The 18,826-nt window shown below is 35.1% G+C and overlaps 2 protein-coding genes and 1 pseudogene across 3 annotated transcripts; 2 read left to right on the top strand and 1 right to left on the bottom strand.

Moving 5' to 3' along the window:
- Nucleotides 1-369: 369 nt before the first annotated feature.
- LOC102604877 (pentatricopeptide repeat-containing protein At5g43790) lies at nucleotides 370-4,078 on the bottom strand. The gene is made up of 2 exons (XM_006355718.2): nucleotides 3,881-4,078; nucleotides 370-2,486 (listed from the first exon to the last, which is right to left on the bottom strand). The coding sequence occupies exon 2, from the start codon at nucleotides 2,343-2,345 to the stop codon at nucleotides 537-539; it is 1,809 nt and encodes a 602-aa protein (XP_006355780.1). The 5' UTR covers nucleotides 2,346-2,486; nucleotides 3,881-4,078; the 3' UTR covers nucleotides 370-536.
- Nucleotides 4,079-7,204: 3,126 nt separating this feature from the next.
- LOC102605782 (serine racemase-like) lies at nucleotides 7,205-10,729 on the top strand (annotated as a pseudogene).
- A 366-nt stretch (nucleotides 10,730-11,095) lies between these two features.
- Nucleotides 11,096-15,268, top strand: LOC102605212 (serine racemase-like). Of its 2 annotated transcripts, none has more exons than XM_006355719.2 (7): nucleotides 11,096-11,332; nucleotides 13,536-13,652; nucleotides 13,783-13,869; nucleotides 13,959-14,189; nucleotides 14,284-14,357; nucleotides 14,446-14,632; nucleotides 14,745-15,268. In XM_006355719.2, the coding sequence occupies exons 1-7, from the start codon at nucleotides 11,244-11,246 to the stop codon at nucleotides 14,989-14,991; spliced, it is 1,032 nt and encodes a 343-aa protein (XP_006355781.1). In that variant the 5' UTR covers nucleotides 11,096-11,243; the 3' UTR covers nucleotides 14,992-15,268. The 2 variants fall into 2 exon arrangements, with proteins under 2 accessions (XP_006355781.1, XP_006355782.1); XM_006355720.2 differs by having other exon boundaries at nucleotides 11,244-11,332; nucleotides 13,444-13,652.
- The last annotated feature ends 3,558 nt before the right edge of the window (nucleotides 15,269-18,826 follow it).

The raw sequence follows: 18,826 nt of genomic DNA on the forward strand, positions 1-18,826 counted from the left end.
TCCCATGTTGGATTGCCATGTCAGCATCTAAATGGCTTATGTGATAAAGCTAACAATGTAAGGGTATTTGTGGTCCAAAAAATAGACGAGAAAGGTATTTTTGATACCAAATACAAACGGCGGGTAACTGTGAGCTATTTCGAATAGTTTGAGGGTATTTTTGATGCCAAATACAAATGGCAGGTAACTGTGAGCTATTTCGAATAGTTCGAGGGTGTTTTTGACCCTTTTCTGTTAAGAAAATAGGGTGTTCTAGAATAGGTATAGTATTGAATAGACTGCGTTAGAATAACAATAGCACCCAATATTGTTATTGTCATGGTTTACTACGTATAAGAATAGTACGTATATTAAATAAAATACCAAAGTTAATACATGTATTATTTTCTCTAATACCTCCTACAAAACGACCCCCCGAATACAATAGGAAGTTAATACAATATACATATATTGATATATCTTTCACCAAAGCAAGATCACACAATGAAATGAAACATATGAAAAAAAAAAAAAGGTAGGCTTGATGTGTACAAATTTTACCAATAATCCAAACAAGAACAAGTTCCATTTCTAAAGTGATGAAACCTAGATCTATCTCTTACTATAATTTCCCTCTCATAAATCCTTGAAATAAGCTTAGTAGCTGTGTGACAGTCATTGCAAACCCTTAAGTTCTTTATAATTCTAATAGGGGCACCAGAATCAGAAGCAATAAGAGCATAAGCAATGGCTAACCTTTCACTATGGTAGGTAAGGGCATTTTCCTTCTCTTCCTCTTCAATGTCGAACAAAACTTCTCTTGTTCCGGACTTATGACCATGTTCTTGCAGCCTTCTGTGCATCTCATCTAGCTTCACGTATATCCATTTGGCATCTGGATGAGTCTTATCGCCAATAAGGAACTCGTGCATAGCACCATCAATATCGACAATGCTACTACCAGGAGCTTTGTCAATCCCCTGATCTTTCATCAACTTCCTTAAATGCTTCACATCATCCCACCTGTTCAAGCTAGCGTACATATTCGATAGTAACACATAATTCCCACTGGTCTCTGGCTCTAGCTGTATCAATTGTTTCAAAGCTGATTCACCTACCTCTAAGTTACCATGAACTCTAGCAGCTCCAAGTACGGACCTCCAAAGAACTGCATTTGGCTTCATAGGAATGGTCTGAACTATTTCTTCGGCCTCCTTTACTCGGCCTGCTCGACCAAATAGGTCTACTAAGGTACCATAGTGCTCAAGCTTAGGCTCAATGCCATAATCCTCCTTCATTGACTCAAAAAATTTGCAGCCTTGATCAACCAACCCCACATTAGAGCAAGCACACATTATAACTAGCATTGTTACATCATCAGGAACTAAACCTTCTAAATCCATTTTCTTGAAAAGTTCAAGGGCTTCCAGACCAAGGCCATGAACTGCAAGTCCTCTAATCATGGCATTATAACAATAAGTGTCTCTTTCGAGCAATTGATCAAATACCTGGCGAGCAAAATCAAGACGCCCACAATTTGCATACACAGCGATTAATGCTGCGCCAACATATCTATTGAGCTTGAGACCATTCCTAAGCACATAAGAATGAGCCCATATTCCTTGACTAAGTGCACCTAAATCAGCACAAGCACTAATCAACGCCACCAGACTAACTTCATTCGGACAAGTCAAAGATTTCTGCATTTGTCTAAACAGAAGCAAAACCTCCAATGATAAACTAGAACTATCATACACACTATCAAGATTGGATTCATAATAAACAAAATAATTATGTGCATAAGCTGCGAGTATGGAGTTCCACGAAGCTAGATCAGGTCCAGTAATTTGATCAAAGAGGAATCTTGAAACACCCAATTCGCCGCACTTGGAGTAGAAATTAAGCAATGAGGCTTGAACAAAATGATCATAAGGTGGTTCGAGGAATTTCAAGACATGGGTGTGCAAGGCTCGGCCATGTTGAAGCCATGGTTGAGAACTACAAGCCTTAAAAAGAGAAGGGTAGGTGTAACTGTTGGGTATGAGAGTGGTTTGCATCAGAATACGATTGTAAAGGGCTAACGCAAACTGAGTTTGATCATCTTTTTTCCTAGAAAGTGACGATGAGATGAGGGTGTTGAAAAGGAAGATTGTTGGATTGGTTACATGGTTGAAGATGCTTAGAGCATAGGAAATGGTGGCATCTATGGTGGAGGATGAAATGAGAATACGACTGAGAGGGTAAGTGTGGAAAATAAGCCCAGTTGTGATCATTTGAGCATGCACTTGCTTGAGGGTGGCTATGTTTTTGCATTGTTCTATGAGTTTGAAAATTGGGTGGGCAGATTTTGGGCTTAATGTATTCATGTGATGTGCTCAAAGCTTTGCAAGACAAACAAAACCTCTCACAAGTCATTAGTGCAAAATGAGAGCTCTCCTTTTGATGATGCACTGACACAGGATTAATCACACGGCAGAACTCAACACCAATCCTGATCATGCCTTCATCTAAAAATCAAAATATAACATCGTCAGACTCAACTTTTCTACATATATATGTTTAACACATAAGTGAACAAAATTACACACCAAATGAAATGGGAATGGTGCATCAAATTGGTTATCATCTATAAAATAGATAACTAGAAATTAAATACGAAGAAACGTGCAAATGATGCTGAAAACATTTGGCCAAAACCTGCGATTTAGCAATAAACAGAAAGCAGGTTGAAGTTGACGATTAAACTGAGCTAAGCTGACAATTGTTATAAAATGGGTCAGACTTGAATGAGTTAAAACTTAGCTCAATTTTATATTATCTTGAGCTCAACCCATAAAATTCTAGGTGGGTTGGGTGGGTCATTTGTTTTGGGGATCATTTTGACAATCCTAATTGAAACTCTCATCTTCTAAACTATGTAGTACCTAAGTTTTCGCCTTGAGAAACAATCGAGGTAAATTCTAGACCACATATGCGTCCAAATGAACTTTCAACTAAGCCTCACATGAATTATTCAGGAAGGATCAATTCCAACTCACAACAAGAACAATTGAGACAAGATCACACAATACAAAGCAATACCAATTAGTACTACATAATATTACCTACAAAAATTGATAAAAGTATTTGCACTATAAAAAAATGAAGAAAATAATACTCCGCAAAACAAAAATCAAACTCCAACACCGCACACGTAGAATTATGCATGTCCGGGCTGTCCCCATTGCACAGAACAAATACAAGTGAGGTGAAGCACAAGTTATGAGTGCTACTACAGAGAGATCAATGATAATCAAGCATAACGTTTCCTTGAGCAATTCACTACTCTTTTCCATATTATCAGATTATTAGAGAGCATAAGCTCTGAGTTAACACAAACGAGGTAACCTTAGCCCGCAAAGACATCCTATTGACCTCCAAATATCTCCCTCAGTTTCAACATTAAACTCAATTAGGTCTGACTACATTATGCATCAAATGAGAAGCACATTACTTCACGCACAAATGCAAGTGTATTATTGAAACAAAGTCATACTTAAACAGTATAGATTTTCTGCACCACACCTTATATAATGCGAGCTCAATGTACGGCTACAACGTATTTAATACCATATACTTAAGCCTAAGAAACTATCAACAAGTAGGCCTAAATATCACAGTGGCAAATTATCAAACAAGTGGTGGGCACTACTAATTAGAGTGCTGCGGTTCTGTGAAGTTTTCAGTCCTCCCCATTTCTTATGAGAATCATAGTTCCTAACCAAAAAAAAGTATCATCAATAGTGCATTCATCCAACTTCAGAACAAGTTTTCACCATTAACGCAAGCATTTTACATTCAATTTGAAGGGACTTGGTGGGGATTAAGGAAGGGGTCGCCAGAGAGAAAATATGGATTATACCTGGTTTGGTCTCTGGTGAGCGAAGGTGGCAGTGTTGGCCGGAGACGGAGGTGGCGTCCACATGTTTGGTGTTATGGAAAGGATGTAGGAGTGAAATGGAGGAAAAGTTGTATACCCTGGCATGTATCCACAAATATAGTGTGAATGTATATGCAAAAGACGCACACAAAATACAAGGGATGGCATTCTTTGTTCTAATTTCAGTTGGATTCACTCACTCTTGTAATATATGCAAAATTTATCTAAATATACAACTTTTTTTACTATATTCTTTAAAAATTTCTATCGTTTAAAAATTACAAAAATTTCTACTTTACGTGATGTATAAGTCAAATACATTACTTTACGCAATGTATTAGTTGAATACATCACTTTACGCAATGTATTAAGACGTACGTAATGTATCAAGACGTTACTTTATGGGATATACCAGATACATCACTTTACGTGATATATCAATCCGATACATCACTTTACGCAATGTATCAGTCGGATACATCACTTTATGCGATGTATCGGACGTTGCGTGATGTATCCAAAATTGAGACGCGATGTATCAGGATGTTCAGTGATGTATTCGAAATTGAGACGCAATATATCAGGACGTTGAGGGATGTATTCGAAACTGGGACACGATGTATCGGGACGTATTGGAATGTATCCGGATTCCACCAAATTTAAGGGATTTTTGTAATTTGGAAAAGAGTAGGAATATGATGTAATTAGCTCTTAACACTATGAGATTTGTGTAAAATCTACTTTATTTATTCATTCTTGTATAATTTATATTCATTTGATTTTGTATCACTATTCATTCACTCTTATATTACTTATTATTATATCTATTCGTTCTAATACAAAAATACAACAACATGAGAGAGAAAAATATAGAATTTGTTATATTCTAGGTGTTTTGATGATCCTCACAAGTGCAGGGACTCGGTCCCTGGCAGAGTGCTCTTGTCCAGATTCAAAATGGGGTATAGCTGTAAAGCTGTCATGTCAGGTGGTAGGTGAAAAGTACAGTGTACTGCACCAATAGGAAGCTACTGCAGCTTTCCTTACTCTCAAAGAAGCTTTGGTGACTGCTCCTGTCTTGGCTCTGCCAAACTATGCTGAACCTTTTGTTATTGAGACAGATGCAAGTGGTACAGGTATTGGTGCTGTCCTAATGCAGCAGGGGCACCCTATTGCTTATATTAGTAAAACACTGGCCCCTAGACATCAGTCCATGTGTGTTTATGATAGAGAATTGCTGGCATTGGTTTTTGCAGTGACTAAGTGGTCACATTATTTGTTAAGTCGACCCTTCATAGTCAGGACTGACCAGAAGGCATTGAAGCATCTGCTGGAACAAACTATACACACTGATTTTCAGGTGGCTGGTATCTCAAAGCTTATGGCTTTTGACTTCACTATTGAATACAAAAAAGGACTGGACAACAAAGCTGCTGATGCTCTCTCTAGAAATCAAGGTGTAGAGTTATTGGCCTTGTCCTTGCTTACACCCCATGATACACTCTTCTGTCAGATTCAACAATCTTGGACTTCTGATGCTACTTTACAGACCTTGATCACTAAACTGATAGTGCAACCTTATAAATCCTTTACTTGGATTAACTCTCAGCTTAGGTGGAAAGGAAGATTGGTGGTAGGATCTGACCATCAGCTGAGAGAACACATTATTCAGTTGTGGCATTCTACACCTCAGGGTGGCCACTCTGGAATGGATGCTACCATTAGGAGATTGCAGTCCCTATTCTACTGGAAGACCATGGTTACAGATGTCAGGAGTTTCATTAACAGATGTGAAGTGTGCCAGAGACACAAGTATGATGCCTCAGCTTATCCTGGATTAATTCAACCTCTACCTATCCCTGAAGGTGTTTGGACTGACATTAGCTTGGATTTCATTAAGGGTTTACCTAAATCTAAAGGCAAGGATGTCATTCTAGTGGTGGTTGATAGGTTGAGTAAGTATGGCCATTTTATTTGCTTGCAGCATCCTTACACTGCTCAGACTGTAGCTCAAAGCTTCTTGGACAATGTGTTTAGGCTGCATGGTATGCCCTCTACTATAGTCAGTGATAGAGACCCTGTTTTCTTGAGTTCATTTTGGCAAGAATTGTTCACCTTGCACGGAGTTCAGTTGCATAAATCTACAGCCTACCATCCTCAAACAGATGGTCAGACTGAGGTCTTGAACAGGACCTTGGAGACTTATCTGAGGTGTTTCTGTTCAGATAAACCCTTTGAGTGGGTTGCTCACTTGCCTCTTGCTGAGTGGTGGTACAACACAACCTATCATTCAGCTATCAAATGCTCCCCTTATGAAGTTCTTTATGGTCAAAAGCCACCTATTCATCTTCCCTATTTGGCTGGTGAATCCTCTAATGAGATGGTTGACAGGTCCTTGGAGGCTAGGGAAGCTATTATTGCCTTGCTGAAGTTCCAATTGTCTAGGGTTCAACAAAGAATGCGAGATATGGCCAATAAACATAGGTCTGACAGACAGTTTCATGTGGGTGATTGGGTCTATTTGAAGCTACAGCCTTACAGGCAGTTCTCTGTGGCAATTAGACCCTTTAACAAGTTAGCTGCTAAGTACTTTGGTCCCTATCTGATTGATGCTAAGATTGGGGAAGTTGCTTATAAGCTTTTGCTCCCAGCAGATGTATTGATCCATCCTACTTTTCATGTATCACAGTTGAAAAAATGCCATGAAGTGCCTGCTGTCCTCAACCATCCTCCAGTGTTACATATATCTAGTCCCTACTGCCCCTTGCCTGAGGCTATATTAGAGAGGAGGATGATCAAGAGGGGTAATAAGGCTGTTTGTCAAGTGTTGGTTAAATGGCTGGGCATTGATACAACTCAGGCCACCTGGGAAATTCTCACCGCGTTGCAGCATAGATTTCCTTCATTCCAGCCTTGAGGACAAGGCTATTCTTCAATTGGGGGGTATTGATGCAAGTATATGTAGTCGAGTTAAAATGAATGTAAAGGAATCTGAAATCTGTTAGAAAGCTGTTAGAATTGTTAGGCAGTTAACACTGTTCAACTGCCAAGAAATTAGTTAGTTAGTTACTTTTGTTGTATTCTTCCTTAAGTCATTTTACCATTGATTAGTTGTATAAATACAAATGTACTGATTCATTCATTCATGAATAATATCAATCTATTCTTTCTTCCTTCTTCTACATCTTCTTAGCTAATCTTCTCGGTTGTACCCTGAATTAGCCTTCATCTTCTTCGAGCCTTAGCTCCTAGATTAACTACTATCATCGTGATTGAGTGTGAGTGCATCAGTTACTAAGATTCTCCTGCTTCTTGTTGTTTATGTATGAAAAAGTTACCTTTTTTATTTATATTTCCTTGATAAAGATGATAGTAGTGTATTTGCATATGCTTGTTTTGGTTAAGTGTTCTGTACAGAGGTCGGAGCTAGGATTTGAAAGTTATGAATTCTGAATTCTAAGATTTTACTGTCTCAAGTGTTAGTAATTGGATTGTGAATTTATGTGGTGATTTTTTTAAATGCATATACATGATTTGAATCAAAGCTAGAGAGTTCTGCCGAACCCGTGATATATGCTACCTCTATCCATGTGTCTGTGTATCTGCATCTTGTTTGTTGGTGATGGGGAAGTTGGTTATCTCATTGAGGGGTTGCATTTTAAGGTAGCGGATGTAGAATAATGTTGTGAGCATGTGACCACTGACGTATAAGTTATGTTGTTCGGACTCTCTTCAAGGTGTGTGTTGGGTCCTCCCAAAATAGTGCATTTTTGAAGGATTTGACAGGGGTGTATTTACATATGGTTATTTGGTTGATTGGTCTGTGTATCTGGATCCAGAGGAGGAGCGAAGAAAGGTAAAGGGGTTCAATTGAATCCGTTCACTTAAACAATGTTTTATTGAATGCCTCGACACATAGGCGGATCCAAATTTTGAACTTTATGGTTTCAAGTTCAAAACTTTTGTTGCATCCCATTCAAATCCATTATCTGTTCTTATTTAGTGAATCTTTATACATATATACTAGGTCTGAGCTAAAGTTACTGGTGTAGATGAACTCGTAAATTGTGAACTACATCCACTCCTGCCTCGCGTGAGGAAAGATTCTAGTATAGTGGTAAAGGGGGTTAAAAAATTGTTTTAGGTCATAGGTTCAAATCCTTGGTGTAAACTCTAGTATTTATAGCAGATACCAACTAGTTGAGGGTTTAGGCCTAGTTGATTGATTGATTAATATAACTAATTCGAGCCGAAGACAGTTCGTTCAAATTGTGGGTGATGGGGGTAAAAAACTGATAAGTCTGAGTGCAGTACATTGAAGTCCTTTGGGACACAGAATGCCCTTTGTTTCGCAGGAAAATATGTGTATTACGTTTGATTCCCCATTGCCAAGTTCACAAAATTTTTCATGTTATATGACATTATTGTTTGTATTGGAAGTGTATTCTTCTTGTGTCAACTGATTATATATTTCTCGTCTTAGTTCTTCATTGGATAGATTTGAGAGATTCCACATGTTTTCAGTTTCAGGAGTGTTGACTTCCATAGTAATTATTGATGGAACCTAACCACCCAACATCTAGCAATGATTATGCTGCTGATATCTCTTCCATCAGGCAAGCTCAAGTACGCATCGGGCCCTTTGCGCACAAAACTCCTGTCCTCACCTCAGAAACTTTAGACTCTATTGCTGGAAGAAAGTTGTACTTTAAATGTGAATGCTTTCAGAAGGGGTGAGAAGCTCTTTAACATAGAGTGGAAGGATTTCTTTCAAAGTAGTCCTGTATAAGTGTGTTGTAGTGAACTAGAGTTTCTGCTATTTTTCGCTTCTAAGGGTTCTAATTAAGGGCCATTGTTTGTGCAATTTATCAGGGTAGCTTTTAAATTCCGAAGGGCCTGCAATGCTATTTATTCACTTGATGATGATCATGATGCTAAAGGAGTTGTAACTCATAGCTGGTTCGTTCAGATCTTTCTGGTTTCTGTGGTTTACTATCTATATTTATTTTTCTGGATTACCTCCTGATCTACTTCCCGTTAAATTTAGTGGAAATCATGTTGCAGCTCTTGCTTTGGCTGCAAAGCTACGGGGCATCCCTGCTTATATTGTTATACCAAAAAATGCTCTAAAATGCAAAGTCGAGAATGTCAAAAAAACGTTACGGTGGTCAGGTTATCTGGAGTGAGCCATCGATGCAGTCCTGATAGGATACTGCAAACAAGGTGTTGCAAGATACTGGTGCTGTTCTTATTCATCCCTATAATGATGGGCGCATTATAAGGTAACATTGGTTTTCTTTATTATTTTTGAATAGATGATACTTGGTACTTCCCCCTTCTCAACTACAAAATAGATTGAGAAGGGCCTGAAAGCCCCCAAAGAAGCCTTAAGAGTATTCGGATGCACGTGTTTTGTTAAAATTCTATCTCCTGCCCAAGACAACCTGAGCCCTACATCTCACTTTATGTGTTAATGATCCTTCTGTATGATGATTTCATCTTTCTCGACATTTGCACATTACGAACTATTCCAAGTCAACCTTGAACTTCTAATTGAACTGTATGGAATAGTAGGTTTTGATATTCCAAAATACTACTTTTTCCAAAAAATTGAACCTTTTTGCTAGGAATCTAGACAGTATGATCTGTGCTGATGAATATTTCTCCATCTAATATGTTTTTTTGTGGCATTTACAGTGGGCAGGGTACAATATCACTGGAGCTTCTGGAACAGGCTTCCGAAATTGACACCTTAATAGTCCCAATTAGCGGTAAATCAACTTTTTAAAGACTTTGATATATCATTTTCTTCAAATTTTAATTTGTAGACCAGCCTCAATTACTGGTATGGAATGAAGGTGGTGGTCTGATATCGGGGAGTTGCATTGGCTGCCAAAGCCATTAATCCTGCCATTCACATTTTTTCTGCCAAACCAATGGGAGCGGATGATGCTTTCCAGTCGAAGATCAATGGCAGGATCACTAAGTTATCTGAGGTCAACACTATTGCCGATGGGCTTCGAGCCTTTCTTGGAGACCTCACATGGTAAGGTCTTAGATCTCCTCCTACTCTAAATTACTGTGCCTATTTTGGAGCTTTTGGCAATCAAAATCAAAGGTTTGTTGGCGGCAAGATCGGCATGACTTTATGTTTTAGAGATCATACTAATTTTTTTAAACTATGTTGCTTGGATTCTTCAAAAATATTGTCAGGTATGCATTTTGAGGATCCGACCCGAGCGAGGCAACATCTTTGGAGGGTCCAAGCAACAGAATTTTTTGGTTCTCACTTTTAGTGTATTTACCCCTGCACTGAAGAAGCCTCTTGGTCCCTTTTTCCCAAGCCCTTCTAACCCCCTAGCTCCTTTTCTTTCACTTCTACGCGGATTTCTAACAAGCCAATTTGATAACTTTGCTTTTTCTAACACACTCTTGATAACTTTGCTTTTTCTTACAAGCCAATTTGATAAATGGTATCTGGCATTTACCTTTACTGTCAAACAGGCCTATCGTCCACGATCTCGTGAATGATGTCATAGTTGTTGATGATGAAGAGATAATACAAGCTATGAGACTGCTATGAAATTCTAAAGATTGCAGTGGAACCAAGTGGAGCTATTGGCCTTGCAGCCGTTCTTTCCAATAGTTTTAAAACAAATCCAGCCTATAGTGAATGCAATAATATTGGCATTGTAATTTCTGGAGGCAATGTTGATCTTGGTGTGCTTTGGAATTCCGTTAACAAATGAGAAACCCTGTATTCAATCTCTCCCCAGATTCATGTATTCTTGCAAATTCTTGTTCTTTAATTTATGTCTCACATTATTTGTTTTTTTTAGTGTTCTTTTGTTATGAATGCTATGTACTGCTTTCCTTCTTAGTTGTCATTTTCCCGCTACTGTCTTATTTTCTTTTTTATAACTGCTTGCTTTGATGCTCTTGAGCCGATGGTCTTTCGGAAACAAACTCGCTACCTCCACGAGGTATGGGTAAGGTCTGCGTATACTCTACCATCCCAGACCCCACTTGTGGGATTACACTTGGTATGGAAGTTCCATCCAGTGTTGAGTCAATTTCTGTGATTTTAGCTACTGAGTATTGGGGTATCTTTCTGCTCAGGGACCGTAAGTTCTTTCCAGCCATTAAGGTTCATTCTTTCCCTCTTATTTCTCTTTCTATTTTCAGTGTCTACTTGATTTTAGTTTTTTTTTTTTGCTGTAATGGGTGTAAAAACTATCTGAAGTTGAGTCTGTTTCTCATGGACCCAAATGGATTTTCGAGTTGATTCAGTAAAGTCGAGAATGTCAAATGTTTCTGTGGTCAGGTTATCTCGAGTGAGACATTGATGCAGTCCCGAGAGGATACTGCAAACCAGGTGTTGCAAGATACCGGTGCTGTTCTTATTCCTTCCTTTAATGATGGGCACTTTATAAGGTAACACTGTTTTTCTTTGTCATTTTTGAGTAAATGATACTTAAATTCCACTGTCATTATTCCGGATATAGTAATATATCTGATACATGTATTATTATTGATATTTTTATCATACATATTGTGGCAAAATACAATGTTTATTATCTCATACATATTGTGGCAAAATATAATAATAAATGTATACAATCAAGAAGAAAAAATTACAATCAAACCCTCTCTGGATCATATTTGGGTAATATCTAGAAATTTGTGTGTATCTGGAAAGGGATAAGTTACCTAACCAAGAGCTCTCCTACCCTACACTTGTTTCCTTGATAGCATGGGTCGAAATTTCTTTTTTCTACTTTTCGATACATGTATCTTAAACAACCTCTTTCCTTTCTTATTATCGATTCTGCTGCAACAACTTTCAATTTCTTTGATTTTTTTGTTGTTGTTTATCCAATGACCGCATTTTTATGGGGTCATTGCGGAACTTGGTTCTCCTCTCGGCTTCTAAAGCAGCAACAATCCCTGCATTGTTATCTTCTTGAGTGAAAATGCACAAATCAAAGTATGGACAATCTTGATAAGAATGTTGGTTAGAGGGTAATACCTCGAGTAAGCCTCTTAGGAGTAGAAGCTTCCGCCATTGATACACAGAAAAAAGCTGGAGAAGCCTCCTAAAATAATTCAAATTAGTGGCTTAAAGTCTGAGAATCAGTAGGAAAAACTATTAGATACATATAACCAACATATTTATGCAAAACCGTTACTTAACTGAAAAAATCACGGTGCCACGAATTGAGGAAGAAGCAAAATCTCAAGATAGAGAATTAGGAGCAAATTATGGAAAGTGGGATTTGGTAAGAGAGTTAACCGATAGATACATACAGTGTATTAAGCCTTCAAAAAGGCAAAGGAAATAAACTAGTGAATTTGCTATAAAATGGTAACTGACGCCACATTTGGTAATATTTTTAAAACTAGAACTATGTATTTTTAGATATAGTAGCTATATATATTTGCTTAGTTAGGTAACTAATTTATGAGTGAAGAAGTGGGCTAGACCCATTAATCCTTAAAAAGGGGAAAGGAAACAAGCTAGTGAATTTGCTATAAAATTGTAACTGACGCCACATTTGGTAATATTTTAAAACTATAACTATGTATTTTTGATATAGTAGCTATATTTGCTTAGTTAGGTAACTAATTTATGAGTGAAGAAGGGGGCCAGACCCATTTATTCTTATCAACATATAAGTATATGAGATATATTAGGGTAAGAGAGCTCTTGGTTCTTTTGAAAAAAAACATTTTGCTCGAAGGAAGCAGCTGGAACTTTATTTGAGCCGATAGTGAAGCTCTCGTCAATTTAAGCTTCAGGTTAAAATTTACTAAGTTCATAGCTTTATTGGTTGCTTTTTTAAAAAAAAATTGTTGATAAGGATATGCTAGAACTTGATAACGATATAATGTAGAGTCCAAGTGGAGCAGAAGTGATAAGAGAATCAACACATCTGTGATGATGGTCACATCTATTTTCCATGTAACTGCTTTCTTGGTTCTTTTGAAAATGTTTTGTCTAGTAAGAAATGATGACGATTTAATGATTCGTATACGGTTAAGATGTTTTACTTTGGAAAAAGAATGTTAATATATATATATTGATATATCAAAATTGAATATTTTGATGGATTGTGGTAATGAGATATGCTTTCAGCTTTAGATTTATGATTTGAGGCGTAGAATATTGAGATTTGGCCTCAAGTTTGAAATTTAGGGAAATTGAGATTTAACCCATCATTTGACATTAAGATTGAAACTTGATTATAGATTTAGACTCCGTGGCTTATGGGTAACGAGTCCATGATCCATCATTTCCCTTGGTTGATCCTTGAGATCAAAACAATTTCCTTTCTCTTTAAGACCATACTCAGGCAATTTGTCATGTTATATGATATTATTTTTCTTGGTAGCGTATTATTCGTGTGTCTGTTGTCAAAGTCATCTGATTATATATTTCTCGTCTTAGATCCTCTCTGGATAAACTAGAGAGATTCAACCTTGTTTGGTATTTTTTTTTCTTTGATCTTCCCTGGACTGACTCAAAAAATTTCACATGTTTTCAGCTTTGCGATTGTTAACTTCCATAGTAATTATTGATGGAACCAAATCACACAAAATCTAGTGACAGTTATGCTGCTGATATCTCTTCCATCAGGGAAGCTCAAGTACGCATCAAGCCCTTTGCGCAACAAACTCCTGTGCTCACCTCAGACACTTTAGATTCTATTGCTGGAAGAAAGTTGTACTTCAAATGTGAATGCTTTCAGAAGGGGTGAGAACTCTTTAACATAGAACGTCAGGGATTTTTTCAAAGTAGTTCCTATATAAGTGTGTTGTAGTGAATTAAAGTTTCTGCTATTTTCGCTTCTAATTAAGGGCCATTTGTTCGTGCAATTTATCAGGGGAGCTTTTAAATTCCGAGGGGCATGCAATGCTATTTTTTCACTTGATGATGATCAGGCCACTAAAGGAGTTGTAACTCATAGCAGGTTTGTTCAGAGCTTTTTGGTTTCTGTAATAAAACTATCTTTATTTAATTTTTTGGATTATCCCCTAATCTACTTCCCATCGAATTTAGTGGAAATCATGCTGCAGCTCTTTCTTTGGCTGCAAAACTACGGGGCATCCCTGCATATATAGTTATACCAAAAGATGCTCCAAAATGCAAAGTCGCGAATGTCAAACGTTACGGTGGTCATGTTATCGTCAGTGAGCCATCAATGCAGTCCCGGGAAGATACTGCAAACAAGGTGTTGCAAGATACCGGTGCTGTTCTTATTTCTTCCTCTAATGATGGGCGCATTATAAGGTAACACAGTCTCACTTTTTTCGCTATGAATCTAGACAGAATGATCTCTACTAATGAATAATTCTCCATTAATGTCTTTTAGTGGTCTTTACAGTGGGCAGGGTACAATATCTCTGGAATTTCTGGAACAGGCTTCGGAAATTGACACTTTAATAGTCCCAATCAGCGGTAAATCAACAATTTTAAGACTTTGATATATCGTTTTTCTTGAAATTTTAATTTGTAAATCAGCCTCATTTTCTGATTCGGAATGAAGGAGGTGGTATGATATCAGGAGTTGCATTGGCTGCCAAGGCTATCAACCCTACCATTCGCATTTTGGCTGCCGAACCAATGGGAGCAAATGATGCTTTCCAATCAAAGAGTAATGGTAGGATCACTAAGTTATCTGAAGTCAACACTATTGCTGATGGCCTTCGAGCTTTTCTTGGAGATCTCACGTGGTAAAGTCGAGCTCCTTCTACTATAAACTACTGTCTGCCTATTTTAAAGCTTTTTCATAGTCAAAATAAAACCTTTCTTGGACTTCTGGCATTTACCTTTACCATTAAACAGGCCTATTGTCCGCGATCTCGTGGATGACGTCATAGTTGTTGATGATAAGGAGATAATACAAGCTATGAAACTTTGCTATGAAGTTCTGAAGATTGCAGTGGAACCAAGTGGAGCTATAGGCCTTGCAGCTGTTCTTTCCGATGGTTTCCAAAAAAATCCAGTCTATAGTGAATGCAATCATATTGGAATTGTTCTCTCCGGAGGAAATGTTGATCTTGGTGTGCTATGGAATTCCTTTGATAAATGAGAAACTCTATTAGTCCCGAGGGGCAGATTCAGAATTTGAACTAGTATTCGAGTTTGGAATTCTACCACAACTCATTTGATTTACTGGGTTTGGAATCAATTACTATTTGTTCTTCTTTAGTTAAGTTTTTTTTTTTATATATATATATATATATACAATGTTCGATCCAAAGTTACTAGTTTCAGATGAATCCGTAACTTTCACTCAATGTCCATCCTTGGAAACAAGTGTTATTCAAATTATCATTGTTTTTGATATACATACATTGTTGTTGTCATTTTCTTTTCACCATAAGTTGATGTCGACTATATGAATCTTTATTGTTTTGTGTGCTTGTTAACTTCTTTTGTTTGTTGCCTGCTAGGACAGATGTTATGTTGTAGCAAATTGTTGGTGGAAGACATACTATCTGGTTCGAGGTGTTAGTGAGGATTCATATTGTCGATTTTAATTTATTCTAGATTGAGACGATCCCAATTTATTCTAGACTGAGACGTAGTTATTATTGTTGTATTCGAGCGTCAAATGTAGGTACTACAATTATGTGCAGGACAATATAAATATTTCTTATATGTATAATATAGACAAACATGATCCCAGTTTGTATAGTATTGTATTGATTTGCATAGCTATATAGATGTGTATATAAACACCAAGAAATCGACAAATTGTGAAAACTATCAAAATTTCTTAAATTTTTATACAATCTTACCAAACGAGCAAATCATACTCCATAAACAAGTATGACATAGTGTTTCCTTATATATTAATTAAAGTAGTACTACTATTTAGTATTTACAGTATATATATATATATACTAGTTTAGGATCACGTGCTTCACACGTGTACACCAAAAATGTATAATTTTTGGGGAAAATTTATGAGGTTTTGCTAAGTGATAAACATATGAATTCAATTATACTCTTTACTTTATTGTTACAAGTTTTCTAAAAAAAATCTTTATTTTGCAGTATTTGGTGCAGAGAGGGGGAGGGGGAGATAGAAAAACGAAATCTTATGATAAAATTAAATTATTGATAATGCAAATTAAAACGAAGCTATAGTAATAAATATTCAACCTTTGACCATAAAAAAAGAGTTAAAAATCTTGGAAGACAAGTTAAGGGAAGTGATATTCAACTATATAAGTTAAAAAAAATAAATACATCAAGCTTCGATATTCTAGTAATTGAAGTGTTATTCATCCCTATAATCACATTATGCCTTATAATTTTGCCATAAATCCTCTTGTCTTGAAATTTTGTTCACTTGATCAAAGCTTATCTAGTCTCCCACACACAAAAATTGTATCACATATGAATCTTTCTATGGAAATACTATTGAAAGATTTGTTTTTGTAGGAAAAAAATATAGCTTTGAAAATATGAAGATTCACTTACAAAGTTGAAAGGTCAAGTGTTACAACAAATTAAAGACAAATATTAATTAAGAACATAAATTAATTTGTAAGATGAAACACTTACATGTATCTATTTAATTTAAATACTTCAAATACAACTCTTTGACTTTTCCGAGGCATGACATACTAATTACTTAAGTGAACTTGATTTGAATTCTAAAAGATACACGTTTTTATGAGGTCAAATACTACTATATTAAGTTACTAGTAAACTTAGCCGCGCTATGCGCGGTGTGAAAAGGTTTTAAAGATATCTTTAAAAATTTTAAATCCAAATAAATTAGATAACAAATTTTAACACATAAATTTGTAATTTTAACTTGATATATGAGATATTGGTTTCATAAAAAAAAATCCTTAAATAAGCACCGTCGGTCCTAAAAATCGTACTCCATCTGTTTCATTTTATGTGACACATTTTTCTTCATAGTCCATCCTAAAAAAATGTTATTTTACTATAATTAAATAGAATTTACCACAACTTTTAAAAGTCTTTTTTTTCTTAAACACCGTATCAAGTCAAAGGGTGCCACATAAAATGAGACGAAGGGAGCATAAATATAATTAAATATTAATTAGTATTATAATTTTATATAAGAAACAATAATTGTCTTTTCATGATCCTTTAGATTATATATATGTTTTTTTTATCGAATGAATGTGTAAGACGACACTAAATGAGATTTACTCATTTAAATTAATGTATAATATCAACTTATATAAGAAATGAAAAAAAAATAACGTAAAAATTTGGTAATAAACCTAAAATATAAATGATTTTATTTAATCCTATATAAACTAACTAATATGATTTTAAGATGTGTAAAAAAAATAAAATATTGAAAATGTAAATCTGTTCATATCGACAATCGAATAAAAAAGTTAGTATATTAGTAAAATTATGAAATAACTGTAAGTTTTCAAAAATAAATTATGATATTAAATTAATTATTACTACTATTTTTGAACTTTTGCTTAAGAATGTCTTTTATAGTATAAGGAAGGATAAAATTAAAACAACTAAAATCTCGTAATTTTCATCTTATAGCTATTAATAACCATCATATTGAATTCGATTAAACTTTAAATTGCAAATGATATTGGAAAAAGTGATAAATGATTCTCTGATTAAAAAGATGCATCATGTCATTCTTTTTTTGAGATAAAAGAAATATCCACATTTAAAAAAAAAATACATACAAATCTTCTTTATTTATTTATAAATATAATGAAAGAATAACCACAACTCAATATGAATTTGATATAATTATTCCTAAAATTACAATAAGACATTTACTCCAGAAAAAAGATAAAATCATTACATTCCAATCTACACTATAATTATGTACAAGTTTGCAATAAATGAAAAAAATAACAAAATTTGATATAACACTAAAAATAATATATTCTACAAAGTTATAAGAATTACAAAAATTCAATATGAAATTAATATAATTATTCCTACGATTTATAATAGGGCATTTTCCTTAAAGAAATATTACGTTGAAATTCATAGTATGACTATATACAAACTTGCAATAAATAATAAGAGTAGCAAACAATGATATATTACTAATGATGACATGTTTATCAAGCTTGAATTTGGACAAATATTTTTACAAGTAAGGGAAAACTCTACTTAATTTCCTGACAAAAAAAAAAATCTGCACCAAAATACAATATAAAATGAATAATTGTGACAAAAGAAAAACAAACAAAAAAGAACCTAAGAAATAACTTCTTTTTAGGAAAAAGAGTTTCAAATGAATGAGCACATTAATAATAGTGAAGAATGAAAAGAAAGCTTAGAAATGGAAAAGAAAGAATGTTACGCGGTAGAAATGACTTCCTTTTTAGTACTTATAGTAATAAAAAAGAATAGTAACATAAAATTGAAGTAAATAATAAATTTGAATAATTATAAATAAATAGTATTACGGGCATTAATTATGACTAATTGAGTTTTTATCGTAAATAAATTTGCATTAGTAATTGAGGGGTACAGGCTGCTAGATTTAATTGGGGTTTTGTTTATTTTCCTAAAAATGAAAAAATTATTGTCTATATTTTATTTATGATTCACATGAGGTATATTTATGAAAAAAAAGAGTATGTTGTTAGTAGTAATTTGTAAGCACTTTTATAAAAGAATGTAGATGCTTTTAGAGTTGTGAGTAACTATCATTCTCATATTTTGGATGATAAAGATAGTATTTTTACGTGAGAAATCGAGAGCAACAATAATTATATTCTTACTGTTCAAATAGTGAAAATTCATTACAATATGAGTCTCTCGTTCGAGAAATAAAATTGGATACTTTTTAAATGTTTCCAAGTGTTCTAAATTCTTCATTCATATTGAAATGTCCTAATAAAATACATAAGTCTTCAAAAGGTTAAAATATCAACAAATCA

The sequence above is a fragment of the Solanum tuberosum genome, unplaced genomic scaffold (assembly GCF_000226075.1).
Source record: "Solanum tuberosum cultivar DM 1-3 516 R44 unplaced genomic scaffold, SolTub_3.0 scf00208, whole genome shotgun sequence".
NCBI lineage: Eukaryota > Viridiplantae > Streptophyta > Magnoliopsida > Solanales > Solanaceae > Solanum > Solanum tuberosum.